At 42.8% G+C, this 27,998-nt stretch overlaps 2 protein-coding genes across 5 annotated transcripts in view; one reads left to right on the top strand and one right to left on the bottom strand.

The window, feature by feature from the left end:
• LOC128604858 (NACHT, LRR and PYD domains-containing protein 3-like) overlaps positions 1–27,998 on the top strand; it is a 440,358-nt gene that overhangs the window by 204,130 nt on the left and 208,230 nt on the right. The window contains exon 1 of one of the 3 annotated variants that reach the window (XM_053619922.1): positions 25,439–26,532. The exons of the other annotated variants lie outside the window; for them this stretch is intronic. The gene's annotated coding sequence lies outside the window, so the exon portion shown is untranslated. Of the gene's footprint in view, positions 1–25,438; positions 26,533–27,998 lie in introns of those variants that run through there. 3 annotated transcript variants of the gene reach the window in all.
• LOC128604867 (leucine-rich repeat-containing protein 1-like) lies at positions 2–25,458 on the bottom strand. 2 transcript variants are annotated; one of them, XM_053619974.1, is made up of 3 exons: positions 25,094–25,458; positions 3,444–3,571; positions 4–1,333 (listed from the first exon to the last, which is right to left on the bottom strand). In XM_053619974.1, the coding sequence occupies exons 1-3, from the start codon at positions 25,119–25,121 to the stop codon at positions 1,175–1,177; spliced, it is 315 nt and encodes a 104-aa protein (XP_053475949.1). In that variant the 5' UTR covers positions 25,122–25,458; the 3' UTR covers positions 4–1,174. The 2 variants fall into 2 exon arrangements, 1 of the variants encoding a protein (XP_053475949.1); XR_008385345.1 differs by having other exon boundaries at positions 2–3,571; positions 25,322–25,439.

The following is a 27,998-nucleotide window of genomic DNA, read 5'->3' as shown; positions in this document are numbered from 1 at the left end:
CTCAGAGCTCGAACCTGAGACACACGAGGTGGGCTCACCTGCCGAGCGGGTCAACAGGGAGGCCCCAGCATCAGAGCCCCAGCCGGAGGTTCAGGAGTGGGTCTCAGCTCCACAGATCCACTGCAAAGCACAGTTACTGTCCCAAGTGTCTGTTAACCCGGACAACCAAGCCCTGCTCAAGCCCAAGTCTACTGACACGGCCGACCAAGTTCTGCTCACACCCGAGTCTACTGATATGGCCGACCAAGTTCTGCTCAAGCCCGAGTCTACCGACACGGCCGACCAAGTTCTGTCATGAGTTCCCCTTTAAGCAGCGCGCTGTGGAGCATGTGAGCGCGCGTGCACGAGCAGGTGCGCGAGCACCTGCTTTTCCCTTGTTGACAATCGTGACATTTCGACACGTGCATTTGTTATGTTTCTGTTATGTCTCCTCCCTGTTCTGTCATTGGTTGTTGTTTCATGTGTGTCTGAATCGCCCTCAGCCATTACGAGGCTGATTATGTTTGTATATATACCGCGCGCCTCCCAGCACACAGCGCGGAATATTGAGTTGTAGTAGATTAGTTGAGTGTCCTTACGATAGAGAACCAAAGTCACAGTTCATAGTTTCATGGTTCAATTCATAGTCATAGTTCATGTCATGTTTCATGTTTAGGTTCGTTAGTTTAGTTCACGCTGGTTTCTCCGCCCCCAGTCCCGCGCTATAGTTCATGTTCATGAGAAAGAAAGAAAAAAGAAACATCCACCCAGTGTTTAAAAAACAAAAAATTAAAAATAGAATGTAAATATATAACTGGAGCTTCTGTCAGCATTAGTATAAGACTTAATGTAGTGCACCTACTTATTTTAACTTGGTATGTGTTTGGAAAAAATCAAAAAGCTTTAAAAAAAAAAAAAAAGGGCTGGATTGTAAAATTTAAAAAGAAAAAAGAAATTGTGCAGTCCATGGATTATTGCTCTGAAGATAAACAAGAAAAAGAAAAAAGAAGGCACCTATCATGGTGGTCTTTCCCTGATTCAGGATCTGAGGAGATGAAGGAGAGAACAGAACAGACCCAGCACAGAGAAAGGAGAGTCACATTCAAGGGAGAAAAAGCACAGGGAGAAGGCTGGATGAGGTGCATTGTGGGAAGACACGATGGGGACTGGGTCATCTTGGAGGAAAACAAAGCGGTCACACAGATGTAGTCACTCGGTCCACAGTGTTATTGACCTCGTTTTTGTTGGAGTCCAGGCCTTTGGCAGCGTTCAGACCGTTGCGGAGATTCTCCACCACCTTCTTCGTGCTCCTCAGCTCTCCGGGGTGCGGCGTGGCCCGTCGCAACAGCGTCCCCTACGACAGAGGAAAAGAAATAAAGAAAACAAGACCATCATTGGAGATACACGAGCTATAGTTATAGACACCTAGTTATTGCTATTCATCACATTCGATCCATCACCGTTATAAAACGGCTTCTTTCCCACGCTGGTCCTGTTACTCGGTTATTGATGAATCATTCAATCCTGGCAATAGTTGAGCGTACATATTTGCTGGTCTATGGTCTGTTTTGTACTGTGTTATCTTTAATTTTTTTTGTGGAGTCACCGAGTTGTCAAGTTATTATTCTGACAGGGTCATGTGATTAGCACGGCAACAGCTGGACTACATTCCGCTAACAATAATAATAATAATAATAATAATAATAATAATAATAATAATAAAGCTAAATGATGAGTGTAGGCACAAGGTCCGTGTATTTAATAACAGAAAGGCTAACTTAGTGCATATTCTGTATTTATAACCTATAGTATCACTATACATACACTCACTGGCCACTTTAAGACAAACACCTGTACAGCTGCACAGCTGTGCAATTATCCAATCAGACAATCATGTGGCAGCAGCACAGTGCATAAAATCATGCAGATATACATCAACGGCTTCAGGAAATGTTCACATCAAACATCTGAATAGGGGGAAAATGTGCTCTCGGTGACTCGGTGGCATGGTTGCTGGTGCCAGACGGGTATTTGCGTATTTCAGAAGCTACTGATCTGCTTGGAATTTCACAGCCTCCTGAGTTTATTCAAGATGGTGCAAAAAACCATCGAGTGGCGGAACTAAGAGTGGAAACGGCTTGTTGATGAGCGAGATCAAAAGAGAGCTCGATAGCTAGACTGGGTCGAGCCGAGAAGAAGGCTACCATAAAATGAAAAAAAAACAAAAAAAAAAAAAAACATGCCGAACCTGAGAAGACGTCCACATTTTATCTACATGATTTCATGTATTGGATAACTGCATGAATGAGCAGGGATATACCAATGAGTGGACAGGGCTATGTTTACAGAACAAGGCCATCTGAATGACTTTACTCCCAACTCTCAGTGTACCACGCCAAGTACAGAATAAAACACCACAGGTGTGCTGTTCCAGATAAATAATCAACGACAGTGACTGAAGGCGAAGTAAGCCCCTAAAGCAAGGGCATAGCTTTAATTACGGATCCAAAATCAGACTCTTAGAGGGCTTTCGCACTGGCAGCTCAGTCTGAGCGTGGTTTGTGTGTAATGTGAAAGCTGTCACGTGGACCGGGAAGCACAGCGCGGTACCGGACCTGAGACTACCTGAAGGAGGTGGTCCTAGTTCGGTTGTTTTGGAACCGAGCCACGATTCCAGTGAATATGAACGCAAATCGTACTCCGTTCCGCACTTATTCAGGAAGTAAAGTAACCTGCGCGTGCATTTTAGCTGAGGACGGCATCATTACGACGTAGTCTCCACAACACATGTGTACCATGAGTGGCAGGGGAATTTGTGGGACACAGAAGAGGTCCACTGCTGCGCATAATATCTGTTGCACCTGCGTTCGAGTGAGTCTGAAACCAGACCAACGGGGGGAACAATCGCACTCGGATTTGGACCGCAGCAAACATGACCCGTGTGACAACTATCGTACTCAAAGGCTACCTTATGCTTTATATTCTAATTTTATTAGTTCCCAAGTGTGGTTCATACCACCAGGGTCACTCCCTGTATTAACAAAGATGAACTGTCAGGAATTTCTTGCCGTTGGATTTTGTGTTTATATACTCCGTTATTTTGCTATTTACTGAATGCACTTCATTCATTTAGTCGGGTTTCCAAAAATTCTGACAATCCTGACTCGGCAACCTACAGAGTAATGTCCGAAATCCACAGGCGTGAAAGTTTCCTCACTCAAACTCGGGATTCTGACACTCTGACATAAGCGTTTGCACATTTGCATTTTAATTAATGATACAGTAAACACGTGCATCAAAACCAATCTTATAAATTAGATGGTAGCAGTAGTAATGTAATAGTAATAATAGTCCGAGTTGTTATTTCAGTTTAACACACACACGCGCAAACACACACACGCACGCACACACACACGGAAGCTCAATCAGGTGATACAGAGTCCAGCATTTCACAATTCTCTCACCTGTTCATCGTCGTCATCGAGGAATCGGATGGTGCTCATTCTATTCGTGGCTCTGTTGTCCCACGTGTCATCAGCCACGTCGTTCACGAGACTCTCCAGAGTGCCATAGCGTACCAGGTTATCAGAACCTACATATACACACAGACACATTCCACTATCACGTCTCACCTCACCATTCCCAAAATATTTTCCCAAAGCTGAAGGTTAAGCCAAAATAAAGTAACCTCAACTGAAGAGTTCACCTGCGATACCCAGCAAGTAAAAAATGTCAGATTAGGGCTCAGATTATACTCGACTTGTATAAACCCGGACTTATTTAGAGGCTTTGTGCATGAGTGTCTGTGCTCCTGCTCGGTCTCCGTCTCTCCCTCCCTCCTCCCCTCAGTGACCTAGCTTCCATGGGTTTTCCACCCTCATCGGTCCGTGTCACCACAAATGATCATAATCCCTCGGCCTAAACAAGAAAACACAGCTGCTACTCAGAAGAGGTTAAGAATGACAAACTTTCTATTCGTCTTTATCGACACTACGTTTACATTCGTAGGCAAAAATATATATAGATATACAAAATTAATTCTGGTGCACTCTCAGTGCACAGCAGTGGATGTGATGCCACTTGCCACTGTGGTTAGTGCTTAATAGCGACGAGTGTGGTTAGGCAGAGATAAGCTTCTTTAAGCCATGCAATCCAGCGGGTGTACATAAAACAGCTCAGGTGCAGAGAGAGAAAGTGCCAGATTTTAGGCTCTGTCTGCTTATCAAACATTCCAAAAAAATGTATTCTTCTTCTATAAGAATATGTGCTAGACAGGCACAGAGCAAATTAAAATCCTACAAGCCATGCCGTTTAGGGCTCACGTTGAGCAGAGACCTTCTCAAACACAGGAATTCATACATACGGAGTGCTAATGTTTGCATACGCATAGGACAAAATAGCGAAAACAAAGAAATATAGATGATATGGGGGGAAACATTTCGTGAGTTGTTTTTCTTCATTATCAAAAAAAAAAAGAAATGATCAAATGAACTATTTTAAGAATGAATAAGAAGAACTCAGGGTTGCCTCCACCGCCACCAAGTCTAGTCCATTCCTTTAGTCTCATTACTAATCTGTATGTCTCAAACTCAAATACCCTTAAAATACATGCCTCAAAAAGCAAGAAAGCTATTGAAGAAAAACTATTTCTGACATTTGACCTTGTTTGGATCAACTCTAAAATCTAATATCTGTTCATCTTCTGTGTACAGTCACGATTCTATAAAATCCTACAAAACATACTACCTCCACCACCTAGTGGCTTTTAATTCCCTCAGTTGTAATATATTGGCTGCCTTGCAGTTCTCCCTGTAGTTCTGGCCTTGTTTCCCACTGAAGTTAAGCAAGGTTGAGCCTGGCCAGTACCTGGATGGGAGAGCTACTGGGCAAAACTAAGGCTGCTGCTGGAAGTGGTATTAGTGAGGCCATCAGGGGGCGCTCACCCTGTGGTCTGTGTGGGGCCTAATGCCCCGGTATAGTGAGGAGGGACACTATACTGTAAAAACAGCACAGTCTTTTGGATGAGACGTTAAACCGAGGTCCTGACTCTCTGTGGTCATTAAATATCCCAGGACACTTCTCGTAAAGGAGTAGGGGTATAACCCTGGTGTCCTGGTGAAATTCCCCCACTGGCCCTTCTCCATCATGGCCCCCTAATAATCCCTGAAAACCCCTGTGACCTGAAAATGACTCCAGTTTAAACAATGTATTCTTGAGTCATATTGAATTCATGCAACTGCACCTGCCAAACATGTTCGTATGCAAGTGTGGGAAGTAGATTTATTTATTTATTTTTTACATACAAGTCAGCGTGACTATGAATGCCAACTCTGATCACAATGAAAAGTTGCAGGGAAATAATAATGGCTTTTGCTGGGTCATTCATATCTGTATTAGCATTATGTGCAACATGCTTATGTTACTTAAAATATGCCAAACCCAATTTACATGCCACTTACTGCTGTGTTGTACCCATTAGTATGTTTAGACAGAACAAATGTTATAGGTGTGTTTATATATTTTCTATATTTGTATACAGGGTCCTGATCTGCCTTTTCAAATATCAGTGCCCCCTGTATATTTGGGGAACAAATGGTACCTAATTTGGAGTTGAATTATTCTGGGATTTACCCCTAACAACTCAGGCTTACAACTGCCTAACCTGTTTCCAGACAAATCAAAAACATGCAGCTCTGTAGCCTGTGAAATTTCAGGGATGCGCGTCAGACGGTTGTCCCTCACACACAGCACATTCAGACTGCTGCAGCCTCCTATCTGTGAAAAAGAAGAAAAAAAATAGATGCACATAAACATGTCAGAAGTAATAGCTCTAGAGAGGAAAGCATTATTACAGGAGCTTGGGAGTTGAGTGGAATAATATGGGGGAAATCAGTCACGACCAGGAATTAATCTCTTACGGCTCTAAATGTTCAGGTTCTTGAGAATCCCGGGCTATTATTAATACAGTCCTGAAAGAAAAACTGGAGAAAGCACAGGTGGCAGACATTTGTTTGTCTTGATATGCGATCTATTTTACAATTGAACAAAAGGATGGATAAAAGAATGCACGTGTGAAAAACAGCACCCCTGTAACACATGCAAGTCTCGGTGTGGGATCTATACGCTGCTAATGGGGCTGACAGCGGGGCCTAATTTTAGAAGCAATTAGTGGTGATCTATAGCATGGCATTAATGGACAGCCAGACAGCGACAAATCTACCTTCCAGTGACTGAGCCTGATATTATATTATATACACAGAGAATATAAACAGTAGGTACACCCGTAACCCGATCTCAACATAATAACACAGCAGAAATACATAGAGATACGTGTTCAACACTCATTTCCGTTACCTGTAAGGTGGGGAAACTTCTGTCTAAGACTGGGCAGAACAAGCAAACAACAAATCTCATCCAAATAAAATGTATTATAAAAGTAGGTCAGGAGTGTTAAGAGGATTTAAATGCATTGCATCTTACACCACCACACCTTGTACTTGAAAAAGTATCATCTTGGGGCTGCGTAGCTGCAGACCGGTCAGAGTGCCCATGCTGACCCCTGTCCACTGCCGAAAGCACCCATAATGGGCTCATGAGCATTAGAACCGGACCATGGAGCAATAGAAGAAGGTGACCTGGGTTCATGAATCACATTTTCTTTTACATCATGTGGATGGCCAAGTGCGTGTGTGTCGTTTATCTGGGGAAGAGATGGCACCAGGATACACTATGGAAAGAAGGCAAGCCGGCGGAGGCAGTGTGATGCTCTGGGCAATGTTCTGCTGGGAAACCTTGGGTCTTGGCATTCATATGGACGTTAATTTAACATGCACGACCAACCTAAACATTGTTGAAGACCAAGTACACATCTTCATGGCAACAATATTCCCTAATGGCAGTGGATTCTTTCAGCAGGATAATGAGCCCTGCTACATTGCAAAAATGGTTCAGGAACGGTTTGAGGAACATGACAAGGAGTTTAAGGTGTTGACTTGGCTCCAAATTCCCCAGACCTCAATCCTATCAAGAATCTGTGGGATGTGCTGGACAAACAAGTCCAATCCATGGCAGCCCCATCTCGCAACTTACAGGACTTAAAGGATCTGGTTGAGAGTTCCCAAAAGCAGAAATTAGTGAATATATTAATCAACTAGTTGACTAGTCTATGAAACCCTGTCCGATATACTCAAATTTTGCAAGTTAATATAATAAAAAAAACCCAACAACACAGGCAGACAGCTGTTATTTTAAGCTAAAATGTTTAAAACTAAAAGGTACCTGGTACTGTTTTTGATAACAGAGACAATGTTGACTACAAACTTTGTCAGTCAATGTTAAAACAGTTGAATCTCAAATGTCATATGTCGAGTAGAGTTTATGCTTTACAACTCCATTATGTTTGGGAAGTGGAAGCTCAGTGATTAAGACATTGGGCTTCTGATCGGAAGATCGTGAGTTCAAATCCCAGCACCGCCAAGCTGCCACTGCTCAAGGGCCCACCAAGGCACTTCACCTTCAACTGCTCAGACATATAAATGAGATACATGTAAGTCGCTCTGAATAAGCACGTTTGCCAAATGTCATGAAAGTCAAATGTAAATGTAGCCTATGTCCTTTGTACAGGAAACCATCTGGCCCTCATAGCGCCAACTAAAAGACGTCAGATTTGATGTGTTTACGAAATGTAAAAACGAAAATCTAAATATCAGCAACAAGAAAATATCCCTGTGAGTGAATAAATCAAAATGAATCTGAAACGTGTGTGATGAATTTGTGACGTTTCCGTTTATATCCATAAGAAAAGCTGCATTTGAAGAGTTACGCCGACAGATAATCTCACTATAGTGATGAGAAAAGAAATATAGTGCTTTATTCCCAGAATGGCGATTATCTGTAGGTACTCCTTCTGCCATCTTATTGGACATGTGACTAATGTGACTAGTCATGCATACTGATCTACTTTCTTAATCTTATGCCTCTGGCATTTGGGCTTGTGGTCAGTAACACAGCTTGGCCTTTCAGAAAGCCTTAATCTTCTGCTACAAACATTAAAAAATGTTTTTAAATGATCCCACCCACTGAAAATCAAACTGTGATGATCTGTTTTCACTGGCTGGTAGTTAATTCTTTGTTTAGTGTTTTGAGATGCCATGTAATCAACCATGTAATGAGATGATTACTGCAGTACCTGCAAAGAGCAAACAGCAAACACATCCGGTTGAGAATTCACTGTAAATGGCTGTTAAGCCCACCCGCGGGCCAGAATGGTGAACGTAAACTTGTGGAGCGTAAACAAAAACTTTTAAAGCGTAAATGAAAACTCTGGCAGCGCATTCATGAACCGTGATTAGCCAAAAGGAAGCTTAGAAAACCATGAATTACTTGAAGACCATGTTATGTTTTGGCCTTTTTCTCTCTCATTGTATATTTTTGTTTATTTCTTGAGAAGTTATGTTCAATAATTTTGGCACAAATTTAATTCTATACTGACAGGGCCATTTGAAGATATTGATCTGAAGCCATTCCTTTGTTGACTTGGATGTGCACTTTGGGTCGTTATTGTACATGAACGCAAACATTCTTCTTCTCATCTTCAGTTGTCTAACAGTGTCCCAAAGTAGACTGGTGTTAGGATCTACCCATGATTCCCTCTATCTAGACTAGAGTCCTAGTTCCTGCTGAAGAGAAACAGCCCCATAGTACGATGCTGCCACCACCATGCATTTTCATTTTCTTTTTCCATAAAATGACGAGATTTGTGTTTCCACTTAAGGCTAGAAAAAGATCTGACACGTTATCTTGACACTATTTTAACAGGAGTGTGTAGACTTTTTATAGCCACGGTAGGTTGGTATAGGTGTGTGGCACGCACCACACATGCTGTTCCTGGCTTGAAATGCTACGGATTATAATATTCATAATCGAAACAGTACATGATCTATACTTCAGCCTGTACTGTGCTGAAGCAAAAAAAAAGCGTTCTTAAGTTTAAAAAAATAATAATAAAATTAAATGTTCTAACTGCCACTGAGCACAAGCGAACATATCAATGAAACTTAAGAACCTTATTTGATCATGTGCAAAGTCATGTCATTCCTGAGGTAAAACAGGAATAACGCTTTGAAGTGCTTTCTTGCTTGTCCGTTATTAAAATCATCCAGTCATTTTCAGGTTTCAGGTCTGTGCTTCATGCTGGCACTTTCAAGTAACTTTGTAGGCCGAAAGCGATCGCCGCTGGAAACAGGTATGTGGAGTATCACTTCAGATATGGAACTGTTCTGCCGCTGACACTAATTAAGTGTCCGCGGATTTCTATGAAACCGGACTTTTCTTCATGAAGTTAAAAAATAAATAGAAAATTGTGCTTATGCAGAGTTTCGGCAAAAAGAAATTATTCATGCTGTTTGGAAATACAGCGTTATACAGTAAATATATTAGTGTTTAATATAAACAGAATATATATATATAAAGTCGATACCACGGTGTGGTATAAAAATAAAATAAAAAATTAAATTAAAAACTCTCCTGGAGGACATCCTCCTCTGGCTGATACTGGCAAAAAGAGAGAGAGAGAGAGAGAGAGAGATTTTAGTTATTCTAAACATGCGCACACACACCCCTTATACTCTGAATGCAAGCATTAGTTTAAATTCACTGATATGGTGGCAGGATAAAAAGATTTATTAAAAGCATGAACATGTGAATAATTATTAGTGACATCAGGCTACATTTAGCTGACAGGACACGGGCTGAATGGCGATGCATGGTGGAACATTAGGAGGTAGTTTATAACATTGCAATGCATGAGCATCATTAACAAATAGAGAGAGATAGAGGGGGGAGAGAGAGGGAGAGAGAGAGAGAAAGAGAGAGTGGGGAGAGGGGGAAGAGAGAGAGAGAGAGAGAAAGAGAGAGAGAGTGGGGAGAGGGGGAAGAGAGAGGGAGAGAGAGAGAGAAGGAGAGAGTGGGGAGAGAGAAGGAGAGAGAGAAAGAGAGAGAGTGGGGGAGAGGGGGAAAGAGAGGGAGAGAGAGAGAGAGAGAAAGAGAGAGTGGGGAGAGGGGGGAGAGAGAAAGAGAGAGTGGGGGAGAGGGGGAAGAGAGAGTGGGGAGAGAGAGAGAGAGAAGGAGAGAGTGGGGAGAGAGAGAGAGAGAGAAAGAGAGAGAGAGTGGGAAGAGAGACTTTTGACTTTTAAACTCACTTTATTTACCAATTGTTTAGGGAAAACAGAAAGTATCACTCATTTAAAAGGAAAAAAGGAAAGAGGATCTACGCATTTAAACATGGAGGTGAAGAATGGTTAAATTAATAAAGACAATCACCAGTGAAAAACAATTTCCCCATCATCCGTTATAGAAAACAAACCCATGTTTGCGCACCATGTCTTTTCGAACATTTCCACATTGTCATTCATTATATGGAATTCGTGTTCAAGTTTAATCCGTGACTCTATTAGAGCTTTTAATAAGTTCACGGTGTTGATGTCTCTTCCTTCCGCTTTTAGTCTATAGGATTTCCAGATGGCTACTTTTGCCTGTCCAACTAGAAAGTTGATCAAAGCACATCGTTCTCTGCGTGAACGGGAATATTTACAACCTAAAATAAACATTGCTTTAGAAAAGGGTGACCCGAGATTGTTAATTATTCTGTCCAGTGTATTCAAAAGAGGGTCCAGTCTGTGGCAGTCGCAGAAGCAGTGGAACACAGTGTCTGGTAGTCCACAGAACCTGCAGAGGGGAGAGTCCGTGAGGTTACACTTAAACAGGAAGGTATTGGTCGGCATCGCGGAGTGAAGAACTCGCCACTGTAGGTCTCCAGATCGCATTGGTAGGGGACTCTTATAGAGCAGCCTCCACATAGGGGACTGAGACGGAGGAGTGGATAGGTGTATTCTCCACTTTGTGTCTGTCCGTCCTTTGAGCTCTCTTGAAAGTTCGTTTTTTATGCAGAAGTTGTACAATTGGTCTTTTGTTATCATTGAAAAGGGGACGTTTCTAAGTCTTGCGTACGAGAGAAGTTGGCCTGTGCCATCGTCGTCTGGAGCTTCGCTGGGAGTTATGTACAACTCTGGAAAGGACGTTTGATCAGGATCTCCAGCCATGTAGTTGTTTATGGACGTCAGTAGGGGTGTGGGGAACAAAGCCTTCAAAGTCCTTACCACATTCCCCACAATCCTCTCTGACCTGCCTCCAATCTCTTTGGAAAGTTGGTGTACTTGTATCCACTCTCGCTTATCCTGGTCAATAAGATCTCCCACCTTGGCTACTCCTGCTGAGATGAAAGCAGTAATCTCGCTTCTAGACTCAGTTTGTTCAGGGAACCAGGTGTTGTAAAAGAGTGGTTCGTTCAGACCATAATGATCTTTCCGTTGCGTTCTAAGCTGAGACCAGATTTTAAAAACTGTTCCATAATAGTGACTGACAGGCACGGCCTTTGTGATAGACAAAGACATTAGACATTAAGAACATCTGTCTGTCGAGTCCCATTCTTCCCGCAAACCTCAGTACTGCAAGCCCAAAACTAACCCATGGCACAGTACTTGGACAGTACAACAGTTTCTGAGCAGTTTGTAGTCTCAGGGCCTTCACCTTGGACTGAAGATGGATCAGACTTTGCCCCCCCTCACACACCGGTAAACTCAGTGCGCCGGATGGTATCCAATGGTGACCGCTCCAGACGAAGTCCACAAAGCACTTCTGAAGTTGGTGTAAGAGTTCTTGAGGTGGATCTAATACTGTCAGACGGTGCCATAGCATCGAGGCAGCCAAGTTGTTTATCACTAGGACTCTGCCCCTGTAGGACAGCTGTGATTGAATCCATCTCCATCTATTTAGCTTTTCAGTAACCTTACTGGTCAATCCATCCCAGTTCTTCTGCATATATCGATCTGTGCCAAAGAAGATCCCAAGTATTCTCACTCCCTCTTTGCTCCATGAACAGTCCTGTGGGAGGTGAGGTATATTCTCCTCCTGCCATTGGCCTAGGAGCAAGGCATCAGTTTTGTTCCAGTTTACGCGTGCAGATGATGCTCTCTGAAAGACATCGAGGCTAGAAACCATATGACCGATGTCATCCTCAGATCTGATTACCACCGTCACATCATCAGCGTATGCTGTGAGTTTGATTATGGTCACATCAGATAGATCAAGGCTTAACACTGAAAACCCTTGCAGGTTTTCTCGCAGGCGTCTTAGCAGGGGCTCGATGGAGAGAGTGTACAGCAGACCGGACAGGCTACAGCCTTGTCGAACACCTCTGTGCACGGGAAACGTTCTTGTTAGTGTTCCATTTATTTTCAGCATGCTGTACACATCAGTGTACAGCAGCCTAATCCATGAGATGAAGCGTCCACCAATGCCAAAAGCTGTTAGGGTCTTAAAGAGATAGCCATGATCTACTCTGTCAAAGGCCTTCTCTTGGTCTAGTGACACTAGTCCCATCTCTGCCTTATATAGCTCTGTGAGGTGTAACAGGTCTCGCACCAGAAAAAGGTTGTTAAAGATTGAGCGTCCTGGGATGCAATATGACTGGTCTTCATGTACTATTGTGGCCAAAAATCTTTTAAGGCGGTTTGTTAGTGCCTTCGAAAAGATTTTATAGTCTGTCCCAAGGAGAGACACAGGACGCCAGTTCTTTAAGCTACCAAGGTCTCCTTTTTTGGGTAGCAGAGTAATTACAGCTCTCCTACAGCTGAGGGGTAAAACTTTTGATTCCATACATCTGAGCATGACAAAGTGCAGGTCTGGGCCAATCAAAGGCCAGAATGTTTTATAAAATTCAGAGGTCAATCCATCCAGCCCCGGCGACTTTCCGTTTGACAGCTGGTGAGCGGCCGTACTGAGCTCTTCAAGCGAGAGTGATTCCTCGAGTTCATTCCTCTCGCACTCACTCAGCTGTGGTAGTCCACTCAGGAGTTCTTCAATTGCTTCGGGATCACATGGCTGGCTGTTGTACAGTTTCTCGTAAAAAGATAAGGCTTGTGAAGTGATGTCATCTTTGTCGGTAGTTTCCTGCCCATTGGGCAGTTTCAGGTGGCTGATGGACTTCTTTTCTCTGTTTTTTTCTCCAGCACGAAGAAGAAAGATGTAGATGAGTCCATTTTATTATATTGTATAAACTTAGCCCGCACCATGGCACCTTGATCTCTCTCTTCATACAAGTTTTTCAGAAGAATTTTGTTCTTCTCCACCGTTACTTTTGTTCCTGTTTCTTCTTCTCCGCTTATTGAGCTGCTGAGTTTCAGTATTTCCTTTTCAAGAAAGTAGATCTTTTCCTTGATTTCTCTGGTGCTATTTTCCGTGTATTGTTGGCAGAAGATCTGAACCTGAACTTTGCCAGTGTCCCACCACTGGTTTACTGATGTATACTGAACCTTTCTCTCTCTCCAAGACTTCCAGAAAAGTGTAAAGGCGTGAATAAAGTGATGATCCTGCAATAACCTGTTGTTAAAGTGCCAGTGATGTTGACGGGAAGTGCTCAGTGTGGTAGTGACAGCGACAGAAATGTAATGATGATCAGAAAGATGAGTGGGATGAATATAACAGTTATAAAATCTGCCTCTGTTGAATTTTTGAGTATAAAGTCTATCGAGTCTTGCTGCAAGAATCTTTCCGGGAGTTGATTTTAGCCAAGTATACTGCCTGTCTGTGGGTAGAGTTTCTCTCCACACGTCTACTAGATTATGGTTTTGTACCACGGTTCTAAGTGCTTCTGCTGAGCGAGGATGAGGTTCGTCATGATTCCGATCTACACTCTGATTCAAAGTGCAGTTGAAATCTCCAGCTAAAACGATGATCCTTTCTTGAGGGATATCTGAGATGGCTTTATCCAAAAGATTAAAGAAACTGACGCGTTCCGTGCCAATGTTGGGAGTGTAAACGTTAATCAAGGAAAGCGAGAGTTTATGTAGATCAATATCTACTCTCTGCATCCTTCCAGGTATAATTTCTACTGCGTTTATTGCTTGTTCTCGAATATCTGCAGAGAACAATATAGCGACCCCAGCGCTCATGTTTGAGCCATGACTGTGAAACGCCTGACCTTTCCACTCACTTAACCACTGAATTTGATTACTGTTGTCTGTATGTGTTTCTTGTAGAAATACTATGTTAGCCTTCTTTAGGAACAGAAAATTAAAAAGACTGAAACGCTTCTCAGCACTACGGCACCCATTAATGTTGAGTGAGCCAATGTTTAGAGAGGCCATGTTTTTTTATTTATTTAAGTTAACATTGCCCCTTCTTTTTGAACTTGTGTTGTATCGTCTTTTTCACTTTTAGCATCATTTTTTTCAGACGGTAGCGTTTCTGTTGGTCAAGTTCTTCAAGGGTGGCATTTTGCATTACTACGTGACATGACAAATAAAAACGTGAGAGATCGGGAAAGAAGGTTTCAATTTTGAGTTTCTTAACCCCTTTTGTCAGATCTAAAAAAGCATTTATCTGTAATGTGGTAAGCAGCTGAGAACTACTGAAAGTTTTGTGTAGTCTAGCTATCATCCCTGAGGAATCAACGTGCTCATCAGAGCTACTCCCTGGATCTTCAAGTTCGTTTTCTGAGCCATCGCGCTGTGAGCTTTCTAAAGCCATCTCAGAACAAGTTTCCTGCATTTCCTCCTCTAGCTCTAGTGAAACGTTAGGATCAGCCTCTGGATGAACAGGCTGTGAGAGCTCCTCACTCCCCGTGAGGTCGGTCTGAGACAGGGACCGAGGCTGTAAGTGCACTTCACTCCCGGTGGGATTTGTCTGAGATAGGGACCGAGGTTGTGGGGGAGGAGGTTCTTGCTTTTTTACAGTTTTTTTCCGTTTAACGCACGGGTTACGCTGTGGAACTGGATCAGCGCTGTGGCCCGTTGGGGTTTCAGCAGCGTTGTCAGTGTTAGGTGTGACACCTGTCTCGGGTTGGTTAGTGGGAGATTCTGCCTCGAGTTGTTCGGTAGGACTCGTCACCGGCAGTGCGCGAGCTGTAGACACGCTCGGCTGCCCGGCGCGCGCTGGGTCTGCGGTGTCTCTACCTGTGTGCTCTCCTGTCTGCTCGGACATGTCTGTCTGACATGGCCGTGTTCGCCACACACGAAACATCCCATCTGCTCGGAGCTGATGAAGATGGTGTAGTCTTTATTCTCCAGCATTAGTTTGACAGAGAGAGAGAGCGGTTCGTGCTGCGTGTTTAGGATCATGTAGGTGAAACGGCGGAAAGACATGACGTGTTTAATGTCCGGGTTTTTTAAACCCAACGGAATCATTTTGATCGGTGCTGTTAACTTTCCGTAGCACTCGAGCACACTTTTTAAAGTTTCATTTTTAATAAAAGTAGGCACGTTAGACAGCACGATTTTCTTAGAGACACCGGAGAGTGGAAACACGCGAACATACTCATTGTTTACCATTAGCCCCTGTTCAATTAGCGCATCAACCATTTCAACTTCGGCAAGAAAAAACACCACTGCTTTGTTCATCCGAGAAGCTGATCTGATGTTTACACCACCAACCTGATCACTGAAAGCGGTGAGAACTTCTTCCATTGGTACAGAATCATCCGGCGTACATTTACACCCATGTCTCAGGGTCAGACGAGAGAAATCTCCATTTAACTCCATTTTGGAGCGAGTTCTGCCGACAATAGTCGGCTCACACGCTGTTAACTTCACTAAAGCTCTTACTTTAGAAGAAAAAAAGCTAAATAAGAAAACAGAAAAGAAAGTATTTGAAAGCGCACTACAAACACTCAGACGTGCTCTAGCCACCTGTACTCTCGCCCGCTACCCACAATCCTCAGAGAGAGAGAGTGTGTCAGAGAGAGAGAGAGACTGTCTGAAAGAGAGTGTCAGAGAGAGAGAGTGTCTGAAAGAGAGTGTCAGAGAGAGAGAGTGTCTGAAAGAGAGTGTCAGAGAGAGAGAGAGTGTGTCAGAGAGAGAGACTGTCTGAGAGAGAGACTGTCTGAGAGAGTGTGTCAGAGAGAGAGAGACTGTCTGAGAGAGTGTGTCAGAGAGAGAGAGACTGTCTGAGAGAGTGTGTCAGAGAGAGAGAGACTGTCTGAGAGAGTGTGTCAGAGAGAGAGAGACTGTCTGAGAGAGTGTGTCAGAGAGAGAGAGACTGTCTGAGAGAGTGTGTCAGAGAGAGAGTCAGAGAGAGAGTCAGAGAGAGAGAGAGAGAGTCTGTGTGTGAGAGAGAGAGAGAGAATTGAATTTCAAAAGCCTTTTATTTACAAGCTTGTAAAAGCTACATCGACCTATTTCGGTCCCTCAGAGTCATTGCAAATGACCCTAAAAGAAAAAAAGTAAAATAAATTTATTTATATCTATCTATCTATCTATATATATATAATATAGATAGATAGATAGATAGATAGATAATTAAAATAATTCTCCTTCCAGTTGCCTTTAAAACCCACAGGGAGTGAAGAATATAAAAATAAGCAAACAAGTTTCAACCAGTATGTACACAGTCTTCTAAAAGTTGATGAAATCTCACTTTTTCTTCTGCAACCACACATAATGCCCCTTCCAGACACCATATATTCTCAAATGGTACAAGGTCTTTCATCTCTTGGTAAAACTTAAAATCGATTAATATCCTAGATTTTAACAGAATCACAAAAACCAATAAAATACTGTCCCCTGAATTTGATTCAATTTTGTTTCTCTTGCTGACATATATGGCCATCTTTGCCTGCCCTATGATAAAATTTATCAACTGACACTTAAATCTTTTTTTTGGAGAGTATTTAAAACCAAAAATAAAAGTTTTGATTGTAAAACTCTCGTTAAAATGGCCGAACAGTCTCTGTAAAACAGTAAAAAGAGGCTTCAATCTTACACGGTGCATAAACGTGAAAAACAGATTCTCTCACGGCACAGAAAGGACATTCGTAACTCACATCAGGGTTTAAAACACAGATAAAAGAATTAACAGCCACTGCACCGTGTAAAATCCTCCACTGTAAATCCCCGCACTTTTTTGTTAATGGTGACTTGTACAAGGCTCTCCATTGTGGCTTTACATGTTCCTTTATTTATAGAACAGAACGCCAAGGTGTGTCGACTCTTTTGTCCAGAAAATTTTTATTTAGAGATAGTACACACATTTTGTACAGTTCTTTCCCAGATGGTAACTTGGGACCCACAAAACTTAGTTTTTCAGATTTAAAAAAACACACCTGAGCACTCACGTACATTCGCCGAGACTCTAAAATCCGGAAAAGGATCTTGGACATTGGGACTACTTAGCCCTCCGGAATATTCCTCCAGCATTTTCAAGACCTCTTCAGTCAACAGGGACCTCCATTCCACAAGGAACTGTGTGACTACACGGACTGACCTCATCTTTATGTGTCCAGCAACTGCCACCGCGTTCCCAAACTCCGGTCCTGCTAAGGTCAGTAGGTCACCCAGAGTGACGACTCCAGCCCTGCGGAACCCCTCCGTAAGCGCAGGAAACGGCTTCCTTTGAGATACATCTAAGATGGAACCATTTATGATTGGCTCCTGCAGCAGCCAGTAGAGAGAACTTGAGCATTGTACTCTCTGCACTGTTAAAAGTCCTGTTGGCTCAAATTTAGCCTATTACCCAAAAACATTTCAAATTCAACTTAGAAGCCAATACTCACATCTACCTCTGAGCCCAGTTGGAGATAGAAAAAAATACACCAGCCGTGAGTGAGAAGAAGCAAGGGTCCAGCTTTATTGTTCCGTTCCACCACACGAGATCCACACTGATGAGAATTCTCAGAGGTGATCCCAATACCCTGAGCTTAAGCTCCAGTATTTATACTGTATTTACACACTAAATAACCCAGATGTTTCAAGAAGACTATGATCTCACTACCAATAGGGTTAAAAAAGAGCTCATTTACCTTACTCTTATGTTCCAGAAAAGGGCTATTTCACTTACACATAGAATTGAAACCAGGGGTTTTAATTTACACATAAAATCAGAACCCAGGCATTTCTAATAACCCAGAAAATAAAACCCCAGAGTTTCTAGTTACTCAGAGGATCAGAAACTTCATTTTTCAGTTACCCAGAGGATCAGAAACTTCATTTTTCAGTTACCCAGAGAATAGAAAGTGGAGGAGACTAAACAATCTAATGGGACCTTGGTCTTATTGTTATCTCGAGGGGGGCAGTTTGACCCAGCCACCCTTATAACTGGCTCCTCACGGTTCTCCTAAAATCAAGGCCTTCCCTGCGAGACAAGAATTTTAATCTGCAAGAATCTTCACTCTTCACCATCTGAATCATGAGTAAGTTATATTTTCCTGTATTCCTAGTTTATATTTTATTTTCATATTTGCTCTATATCTCTTAATATATATACTGCTTGAAAAACCGGTGTACTGTATTTCCCACTTCTTAATACCATTATATTACCCTTCTACTGTCCCACATATCCTATTATTCTGTTTTTTATAAAGAGTATGTATATGTATTATTATTACTATGCGATATTACCCTTATAATATCCTTTTTATTATTCTTATAAAGTTATAATAGTATGTGTGTTATGTCTACTTGCCCGCCCTTGACTGTACGAGAGTGTGTGGGTATGTGTGTGTGTGTGTGTGTGTGTGTGGTAGCACTCCTCGGCTCGTATACTTATACTTCTTTTTGACTTTTTGACTCTACCAACCATAGTGTATTACTCATTACTCTTAAAGATCTTTAAAGTGTTTTTCCAATTTATCCACATCTGACTAATACCGCTTCTGTATGTCTAGGTGCCCGTCGTCAGTCCCTCCTCTCCCCGTTACTGGACCTGGATCTGGATCTGGATCTCGATCTGGACACTCATTACCAGCTTGTGCATCTCACTGCTGATATCATGGTGCTACTCAACTACCTTCGCAGCACCCCCCCAAGGAATGGAAATGCGGGTTTCCCCCCTCCCCTTCGATACAGAATCTGCCCCGTGAACGTGCGTATTGACGCCTCTGCACAGTCAGAACCCTCCTCCAGCTTCCAGTCCGAGGATGATGTCGTTTTCTCTGATCCGGGCCCCGACCATTCGTCCCTCTTCTCACCTACCAGTCCGCCCAACTCTCAGTGGTCTTCTCACTTCACCTTTGCTGAACTCCCCATGTCCCCAGGACGCACCCCATTCTCTTCCCCCTCTCGCTCTCCTCCAGACTACGGACCCACCCGTCCTGTGAATTACCAATAAAATTACTTTTTATTCATACTAAGTCTCCCTCATGTTTATTTCATGTCATTTTTATCCACAACAGTCCCCACACTTTAAAAACATTACGGTAAAAAACAGGAAGTTTCCTGATGTCCATCTTTTTCGGGTCCATCCAGAAAAGAGGTTTATTTAAATCCAGCCCTTCAAGTGTCCGTAAAATGGCACATGCTACAGCCTTCCAGTTTGCATTTACAGGTCCATGTAGCAGCCTTTGCACAAACTGTAGCCGAAAGGCTGCAGTCCTGCTCTGCAGGTACACCAGTCCATGTCCCCCTTCATCCTTGGGGAGAAACAGAACACTCTGTGGAACCCAGTGTAGATTGTCCCAAAAAAAATTAACCAAAATTGACTGGATTTTAGATAAAACATGTATTGGGGGATCGATGCATGCAAGCCTATGCCAGAGGGATGATGCTACCAGGTTGTTAATTATAAGCACACGCCCCCTAAAGGACACTTTTTTAACTAAAAAATTCCACTTCTCCAACCGACCCTTTACCTTCTCGACAGTCCCTTCGAAGTTTTTCCCCATAAACCCTTCGTCTCCTAAAAACACCCCCAAATACTTAAAACCATCTCTACACCATAATAAGCGGTCTGGGAGGCTTGGGACACTGCCTAACCATCTCCCGATTAAAAACGCCACGCTTTTCTCCCAGTTTACCTTGGTGGAAGAAACAATTCTAAAATCGTCAGTGATCTTCAACATCGTATCAACATCCCTCTGGCTGCCAACAAGTATCGCCACATCATCAGCATATGCTGATAGTTTAAAAACACCCTCACACTTTGGAATTGTTATACCTTGCAGTTCTGTTCTCAGTTTTGCTAAAAGAGGTTCAATCGCAAGGGAATACAACATGCCTGATAGCGGGCATCCTTGTCTTATTCCCCTATGAACTTTAAAAGGAGCACACAAGTCACCATTAATCTTCAGTATGCTTTCACTGTCGGTACAGAACTCTTATTTTATCCATAAAATCCGAATTAAAACCAAAAGCAGTCAAAACGTTCCATAAGTAGGTATGCTCAACCCTGTCGAAAGCCTTTTCCTGGTCAATTAAAACCAAACCACATTCCAAATTAAAAATCCTTCCGACCTCTAAGACGTCCCTAATGAACGAAATGTTATCGTGAATAAATCGACCCGGCACACAGTAGGTCTGGTCCGGATGGATCACCTCTTCCATGACTATACTAAGTCGGTTTGCCAATACCTTAGAGAGCAGTCGGCATTCCACACAGAGAACTGAAACAGGTCTCCATGATCTTATGTCGTGTAGATCTCCTTTTTTGGGCAACAGAGTCAATACTGCTCTGTGACAACTGAGTGGCAGCCGCCCCGTGACTAAACTGTCACCCAGTACCTCCAGTAGGTCTGCACCCATTTCAGGCCAAAAAGACTTATAAAAGTCAGCCGGTAGACCATCGATCCCTGGTGCCTTGCCACTCTCCATACCCTGGAGGGCTCGTAGCAGTTCCTCTAGGGTCAACGCCCCTCCGAGGTCTGCATGTGTTTCCTCTGACACCTGAGGGAGATCCTTCAAGAAGACGTTATCATGGGCCTGTTCATCTGAGATTTCACACTTGTACAGTTCCTTGTAGAAACCGACTGCTCTCTTTCGAATTTCTCTATGGTCCACTAAAAGTGTCCCATCATCAGAAAACAGGCCATGTATCATCTTATTCTGACCATTCTTTTTTTCCAAATTAAAAAAGAATTTCGACGGTGCATCCATACACTCCACAGTCTGAAACTGTGACCTGACCAGAGCTCCTTGTGCGGTAACGTCTAGCAATTTGGTCAATAAATTCTTTTTTGTTCTTAAATTTTCTATGCATACCTGCCGTCCTGTGTTTTTCATTAACTCTTGAAGCGCCATTATTTCATCCTCCAAGGATTTCACACGGGGAGTTGTGTCTTTCGTGACATTGGAGGTATACTGTTGACACAGCTGTTTAATTTGCGTTTTGGCAAAATCCCACCACTGTTGCATCGATTTAAAAGAACCCTTTGTGGTTCTAAAATCACTCCAAAAATATTTAAACACATCCCTAAAATGAACATCTGGCAATAAACTGGTGTTAAAATGCCAATACGCACTCTTATGCTTGAGTTTACTTAAATACACAGTAGAGAGAACCATACAATGGTCCGTAAATCCTGCTGGTATAATTACACAACTTCTAAAAGCACTTAACTGCTGTTTAAAACCATAAAATTTGTTCAATCTGGCCATAGAGAGCATATTATTATAGGAGTGCACCCAGGTATACTGCTTTTGCATGTGGTGAAAATTTCTCCAAATGTCCACAAGGTCACAGGAATTTATTAACTCGACTAACCTTCTACGTGATGGCATATGGGGCTCTACATGATTCCTGTCTATACCCAGCTCTGTACAATTAAAATCCCCCCATAGAATCAAAAAATCATCAGAGTCACAATTCTTCAGGACATCATCTAAGGTTCGTAAAAATAACATTCTTTCAATGGCCATGGTCGGGGCATAAACACAAACAAAAACAACCCACCTATTCTCATATTGAGCTCTAACCTTTAACAGTCGACCCTTTATGATTTCATCAACTTGATAAGAACAGGGAATAAAATTATGGGAAAATAAAATAGCTACTCCCCCACTGGTAGATGTCTTATGACTTAAAACGGATGACCCTTTAAACTCCCTGGTCCAGTCAGCAGCATTACTGGCGTCTGTGTGGGTTTCCTGAGCAAAGATTACATCAATTTTCTTTTGCTTCACCGTTTCAAATAACAAAAATCTTTTATTTCTTTCCCTTGCCCCATTTAAATTCAACGAAGCGATTCGAAACTCACTCATAAATATGAGGAAAAATAATAGATTTACGTACATAATGTCTAGGATTGACTATCACTATCATTATAGTCCAACGTTACATTGACTTTTGTAAGGATGTTCTTTAGACGGTATCCGTCCTGATCAGTGAAACCCCCTTCTCCCATAAACCCCCTTGTTTTTTTAATAAACTGTTCCACATCCGGAAAAACTCGTCTATCCTCACATTCCTAGCATGTTTAATCTTTTTCAGAAAAGCCTTGATGTCGTCCACGCTATATTCATGGCTCGAAAAGCCACTTAGATTTACACTACATGTAATAATACAGTCGGAGGCTTCGCTCTCACTCTCTACCTCCACAGAATTCAGCTCCTCTGCGACATCTTTCCTCTTAGCCTGTGCATGAGGACGGTTTCTCCGTCTCTTTCTCTGGGGCACCTTGAACACATTCTCTTCCGTATCCATATGAGAGCTATCATCCACAACTTCATCAACAAGGGACAAATCCACACTATCTAGTGACGCTGTACTGTCCTGTGTATCCTTATCACCTAAATCCGGCTCAGTCTCAGCCTTCTCTTCTTCACCTGGTTGAACACCGACACCCTGGTGAGAGGGGCCAGCTTCAGGTGTCTCCACCTGAGAAGGTGCTGCTGCTCCCTCTCCCGGTGTGTGGGCCCCATCCACCCCAACACCCTCTCCAGCAGTAACCTCGTTACCAGCGGCCGCGTTAGTATCATTACCATTTTCGGGATTCACACGTTTTTCCGGACAGGCCCGCAGCAGATGACCAGATAAACCGCACCCAAAACACTTCATTGTAGTAGTAGTAGCGTAAATAACATAATTAAAATCTTCCACCTTTACATTCAGTGTCAGATCCAGATCATTATTATCCTTCAGAACCATGTACACAAACCGTCTGAAAGACACGATATGTTTTACACGAGAGGATTTACTTGTAGTCGCAATCTTCTTGATCTGGGAGACCGGTTTTCCATAGCGGGATAGAGTTTGTGACAGAACCTCATCCTTAATAAAAGGAGGAACATTAGACAGGATGACTTTTTTACACGGGGTTGATAAAGGAAGCACTAAGTGGAACACATCATCAATCACAACTCCACTGTCCACCATTTCGTTTGCCAACTCCACCGTTTTCAGAAACAGCACAACGGCACTATTCATCCGGGCCACAGACAGAATGTTGTCGTATCCAACACTCTCCCCCACGGCCAGACTAACCTCCTCAACGCTGGCGGTAGTGGCTACTTTAATAGCATGCCGCCGCGTGAGGGAATCATACTTCCCCGTACCTGAGGCAGCCATGCTCCCGACCACGGAAACAACCGCCCAGGCCAGCGAGAAAAATCACACACAAACACACATACACCTGCGCACACACACACACACACACACACACACACACACACACACACACACAACAAACAAGAGTAAATTAAGACCCCCTCAGAAACCAAAGACCTAAAAGGAAATCGTATTTCTGAAGAAAAGAAAGATAGGAAAATGAAGAAGCGAACTTTGGAGCAGCGGCCTCGGCCACGCTCCGCACACTACCGTTCACTACCGCTCCCACTCCGCCCACTCACTCAGTCCATGCGCACACGAGAGAGAGAGAGAGAGAGTGAGAGAGAGAGAGAGTGTCTGTGTGAGAGAATGTCTGTGTGAGAGAGAGAGAGAGTGTCTGTGTGTGTGAGAGAGAGAGAGAGAGAGAGAGAGAGAGTCTGAGTGTGAGAGACAGAGAGAGTGTCTGTGTGTGAGAGAGAGAGAGTGTCTGTGTGTGTGAGAGAGAGAGTGTGTCTGTGTGTGAGAGAGAGAGAGAGAGAGAGAGAGAGTCTGAGTGTGAGAGACAGAGAGAGTGTCTGTGTGTGAGAGAGAGAGAGAGAGTGTCTGTGTGTGTGAGAGAGAGAGTGTGTCTGAGTGTGAGAGACAGAGAGAGTGTCTGTGTGAGAGAATGTCTGTGTGTTAGAGAGATAGTGTGTGTGTGAGAGAGAGTGTCTTGTGAGAGTGTGTCTGTCTGTGTGAGAGACAGTGTGTCTGTGAGACAGAGAGTGTGTCTGTGTGTGTGTGAGAGAGAGTGTGTGTATGTGTGTGTGTGTGAGAGAGTGTGTGATTGTGTGTGTGTGAGAGAGAGAGTGTGTGTGTGTGTGTGTGAGAGAGAGTGTATGTGTGAGAGAGTGTGTGTGTCTGTGTGTGTGTGAGAGAGAGAGAGAGAGAGAGAGAGAGAGAGAGAGTTTGTAATTATCACTTCATGGGGACATCATCATGTTTACACAGCAACCTCATGGGGACCAAAAACATTATGGGGACAAAAATCCACGTCCTCACAGGGATGATGCACTGAAAAGTGTTGAGGAGGCTGTAAATAGATGCCTCACAAATTTTTATCTTCGGCATATAACGCATGATCTGGACAGTTTGTGTGTGTGATTGGTTTGGTCTATGTCGCCCCCTTTAGTCTGGAACCGGTATTTATTGGGGGAGGGGCTTGGCCAACCACTTCACACACTCTGCAAGTCTAATTTATGCAAATTATGGTACCACCCACTTAGTAAAGGACTGTGGCTAATCTGCATATGCACATTAGCTCTATTACCTATTAGCGGATTAAAAAGCTTTAAAACAAAGAGGTAATATTTTTAAAGTTTTGTTCAACTGGGCATTAATATTGATATTTGATTAAGTTAAAATTAACAGAAAATGTAAGTGTACAAAAAGTGACTGGTAAGTTAAAAGCCTAATTAGACTGTTAGAAGGTTAGATTGTTAGCATAAGATAAACATTAATAAGTTAGAACAGATAGTTATCGTGTTTTTCAAATAATTATAAGTCTTAATAGTAATTAAAGTTTGAGTTTTTAAATTTTTGCACAGCGAAATGACACTTTTTTAAAATCTCTAAACCAGCGGTCGGGAACCTTTTTGGCTGAGAGAGCCATGAACGCCACATATTTTAAAATGTAATTCCGTGAGAGCCATACAATATGTTTAAAACTAAATACAAGTAAATGTGTGCATTTTACGTAAGACCAACACTTTTAAAGTACAATAAGTCTCTGAATTCTTTTTAATAACGTTGTTATGCTGTTGCTAACCAATGATGAATAAAGTACTTCTTAGCATTAATGCGACTTCCGGTGCTGCATGGTTTTGCTGATGGCTTTGTAGTCTGGTTGATACGTGGTGAGGTTAAGCTTCACGCAGGCGTTGAGACGTCCATCCGTTAAACGTGATCGTAGGTTGGTCTTAATGTTCTTTAGATGTGAGAAAGACTGCTCACATGCATACGTAGAGCCAAACATTGTCAGTACAGCAATACTCACACGCTGCAGTGCGTGGTATGTGACGGGAAGCGCGTTCCAAGTTTTGACAATCAGCTGGTCCGTGGGTTGAAGTTTTTTCATTTCTCCCCACTTGTTTGCTCGCCAACTCTGCTTGCTGTCGTGCAAGTCTTTCCAAATCTTCATCCAGTGACGAACTTATTCACCCACATGTCTGAGGCCTTCAGGTCAGCAGCTTGTAGCTCAGAATCTCTGACGGAGACACCGGGGATGTAACTCAGGTCGGCGCTGTCCACTGCACACTCGTGTGGATGGGCGATGAACTTAAAAAGACGAGTGCGCTCACGAAATTCTCCAAAGCGCGCTTTGAATGACTGCAGGAGATTAGATGTGAAGCCCGCTAGCTGCTGAAGATCAAGATGTTGCGCAGGGTCACTTGCTGTGCATGCATCTTTAAACTCTCCCAGTTTTTCAAAGTGTAGTAAACGACCTGTTTCAATGTCGGCGATGAAGAGTTCTAGCTTGTTTTCAAATGCAAACACTGCTTGTTGAAGGGATAAGACTGTATTTCCAACGCCTTGCATTTTCACCGTTTCATCGATGCAATTTTATCATTGCATATTAGACACACTGCAGAACCTGCTCTCTCCACAAAGGCGAATACCTCTGTCCGTTCCTGCTGAAAAGTACGATACTCCTCATCTTTTTTTTTTCTTTTAGCCATCTTCTTCGATAAAAGGGTTTCTGCAGCTAGCTGACTACTTGATTAAAAGGAGGGAAGTTTACTTCCTGACCTCACAACGACCCGTGTACGTTACGCATTATCCAATAAAAATTTGGAGTTGTCCCGGAGGACAGCTGTGATTGGCTCCAGCCACCCGCAACCATGAACATGAGCGGTAGGAAATGAATGGTTTGAAATACATGAGAATGTTTTATATTTTTAACGTTATTATTATTTTTAATTAAAGATTTGTCTGCGAGCCAGATGCAGCCATCAAAAGAGCCACATCTGGCTCGCGAGCTATAGGTTCCTGACCCCTGCTCTAAACAGTAAAACAAAATCCTTAAGTCGGGTTATGGCGGAGTGTAGTTTTTTTGACTGCACTAATAGTTCGTAAACACCACACAGGAAGTAGGAAAAGAACTACATTTCCTATCTGCCCTGGCTGTCACAGGCTAATAGCACCAGCTGCTTTCCATTGCCCTAATGAGTGATTCTACTGCTGCAACGAGACCAAATACAATGAAAGGTAAGTTATTATTATAATTTTTTTGCAGTTTATAAGTTTGTAATTTTATTTCCGTGCTTTAAGACTTTATTTATAATTGAATCGCAATATTAAAGTAATTGTTATGCTAGCGGACTTTACTAGCCAGAGTTAGCACACACTTTAACCAATCTAGCACATTAGTAAGTACAATAAGTTAATAAAATGAAGTTAATATATTAAATAGGCTTTGGTAGTTGTCATGTCATGTGAATATTTAGTGTTATACCGACTTCTTTAACTAGCTTCACCATGTAACGGATAGTTCGGTTATAAATAGCAGAGTCAGGCTTCCTAAATAGTTATCGATCTGAGCGCTGGATTGAGTTTAAAGCCTCTGAAATCGAGGACAGGGTGGACAGTAGTCTGGACCGAGCCGAGCTCATTAGTTCCAGTTATTAGTTTGTTATTAATCTGTAAAGCGCTGGGCGGTGGTGTGATGTGCTTCGATGTTGTAACTACAGCATGCTCCTTTTATTCTGCGTCTCTAAACACCGCAGCTGAGCTGTGATCTGTGTGTAGAACAGGTTCTCACTCAGCAAAGTTATTAGCAAGCATGGATATGGTTATTTTCTTACTCAGAACATCACTAGGGACTGAAAATCTCAATATATTAACATTTTCTTTAGAGGTAAAATGGCACGAAGGTGGAAGAAGAATAATTATAACTAGACCAGTACATTTCCTGAAGAAAATGTGAGCGGTGCTTGCCATGGTGAAATCGGGACAGGGCGCCAATACATTCAAGAGCCGCCCGCGTAGGGTGCCAATACTTTTTAGAACCGACCGTCAAGGGAGCCAGTACTTTTGAGAGCTGGCCGTGCAGGGTGCCAATACTTTTGAGAGCCGGCCAGATCGTGTGCCGATACTTCTGAGAGCCGAACAGATCGTGTGCCAATACATTTTAGAGCCGAACGTGTACCGAGGCAAAACTTTTAGAGCTTTCTGTTTAGAGGGCCAATACTTTCACAACTCAATGCAAGTCTATGGGAAATTTTCTGATTTTGAGCTTCCGTAGCGGGAATTCTGGCATTCCGATCGCTTATAAAAGTCATAGCACACCTCTGCTCAATAAGCCGATCGATTCGACACCTCACCCGTCGATCTCCGACAAACGGTGCAGGACTAGTTACGCACCGAAAAAAAAGTGGAAGAAGAATAATAATTATTATAATAATAACTAGAACGGTACATTTCCTGAAGAAAATGTGAGTGGTGCTTGTGTGGCAAAATTCAGATCGGGCGCCAATACTTTTGAAAGCCGACAGCGTAGGGCGCCAATACTTTCGAGAGTCAGACGAATAGGTTGCTAGAGGGGTCTAGCATGTTTTAGCATCATGCTAGCATGTTTTTGCACATTTTAGCATCATGCTAGCATGTTCTGGCATGTTGCTAGTGTGTGTTAGCACTGTACTGGCCGTGTAGGGTGCCAATACTTTTAAAGCTGG

Source organism: Ictalurus furcatus, unplaced genomic scaffold (genome assembly GCF_023375685.1).
Source record: "Ictalurus furcatus strain D&B unplaced genomic scaffold, Billie_1.0 scf4, whole genome shotgun sequence".
NCBI classification, from domain to species: Eukaryota; Metazoa; Chordata; class Actinopteri; order Siluriformes; family Ictaluridae; genus Ictalurus; species Ictalurus furcatus.
Note: the sequence above shows the minus strand (reverse complement) of the source record. Positions and strands in the feature narration are given on the sequence as shown.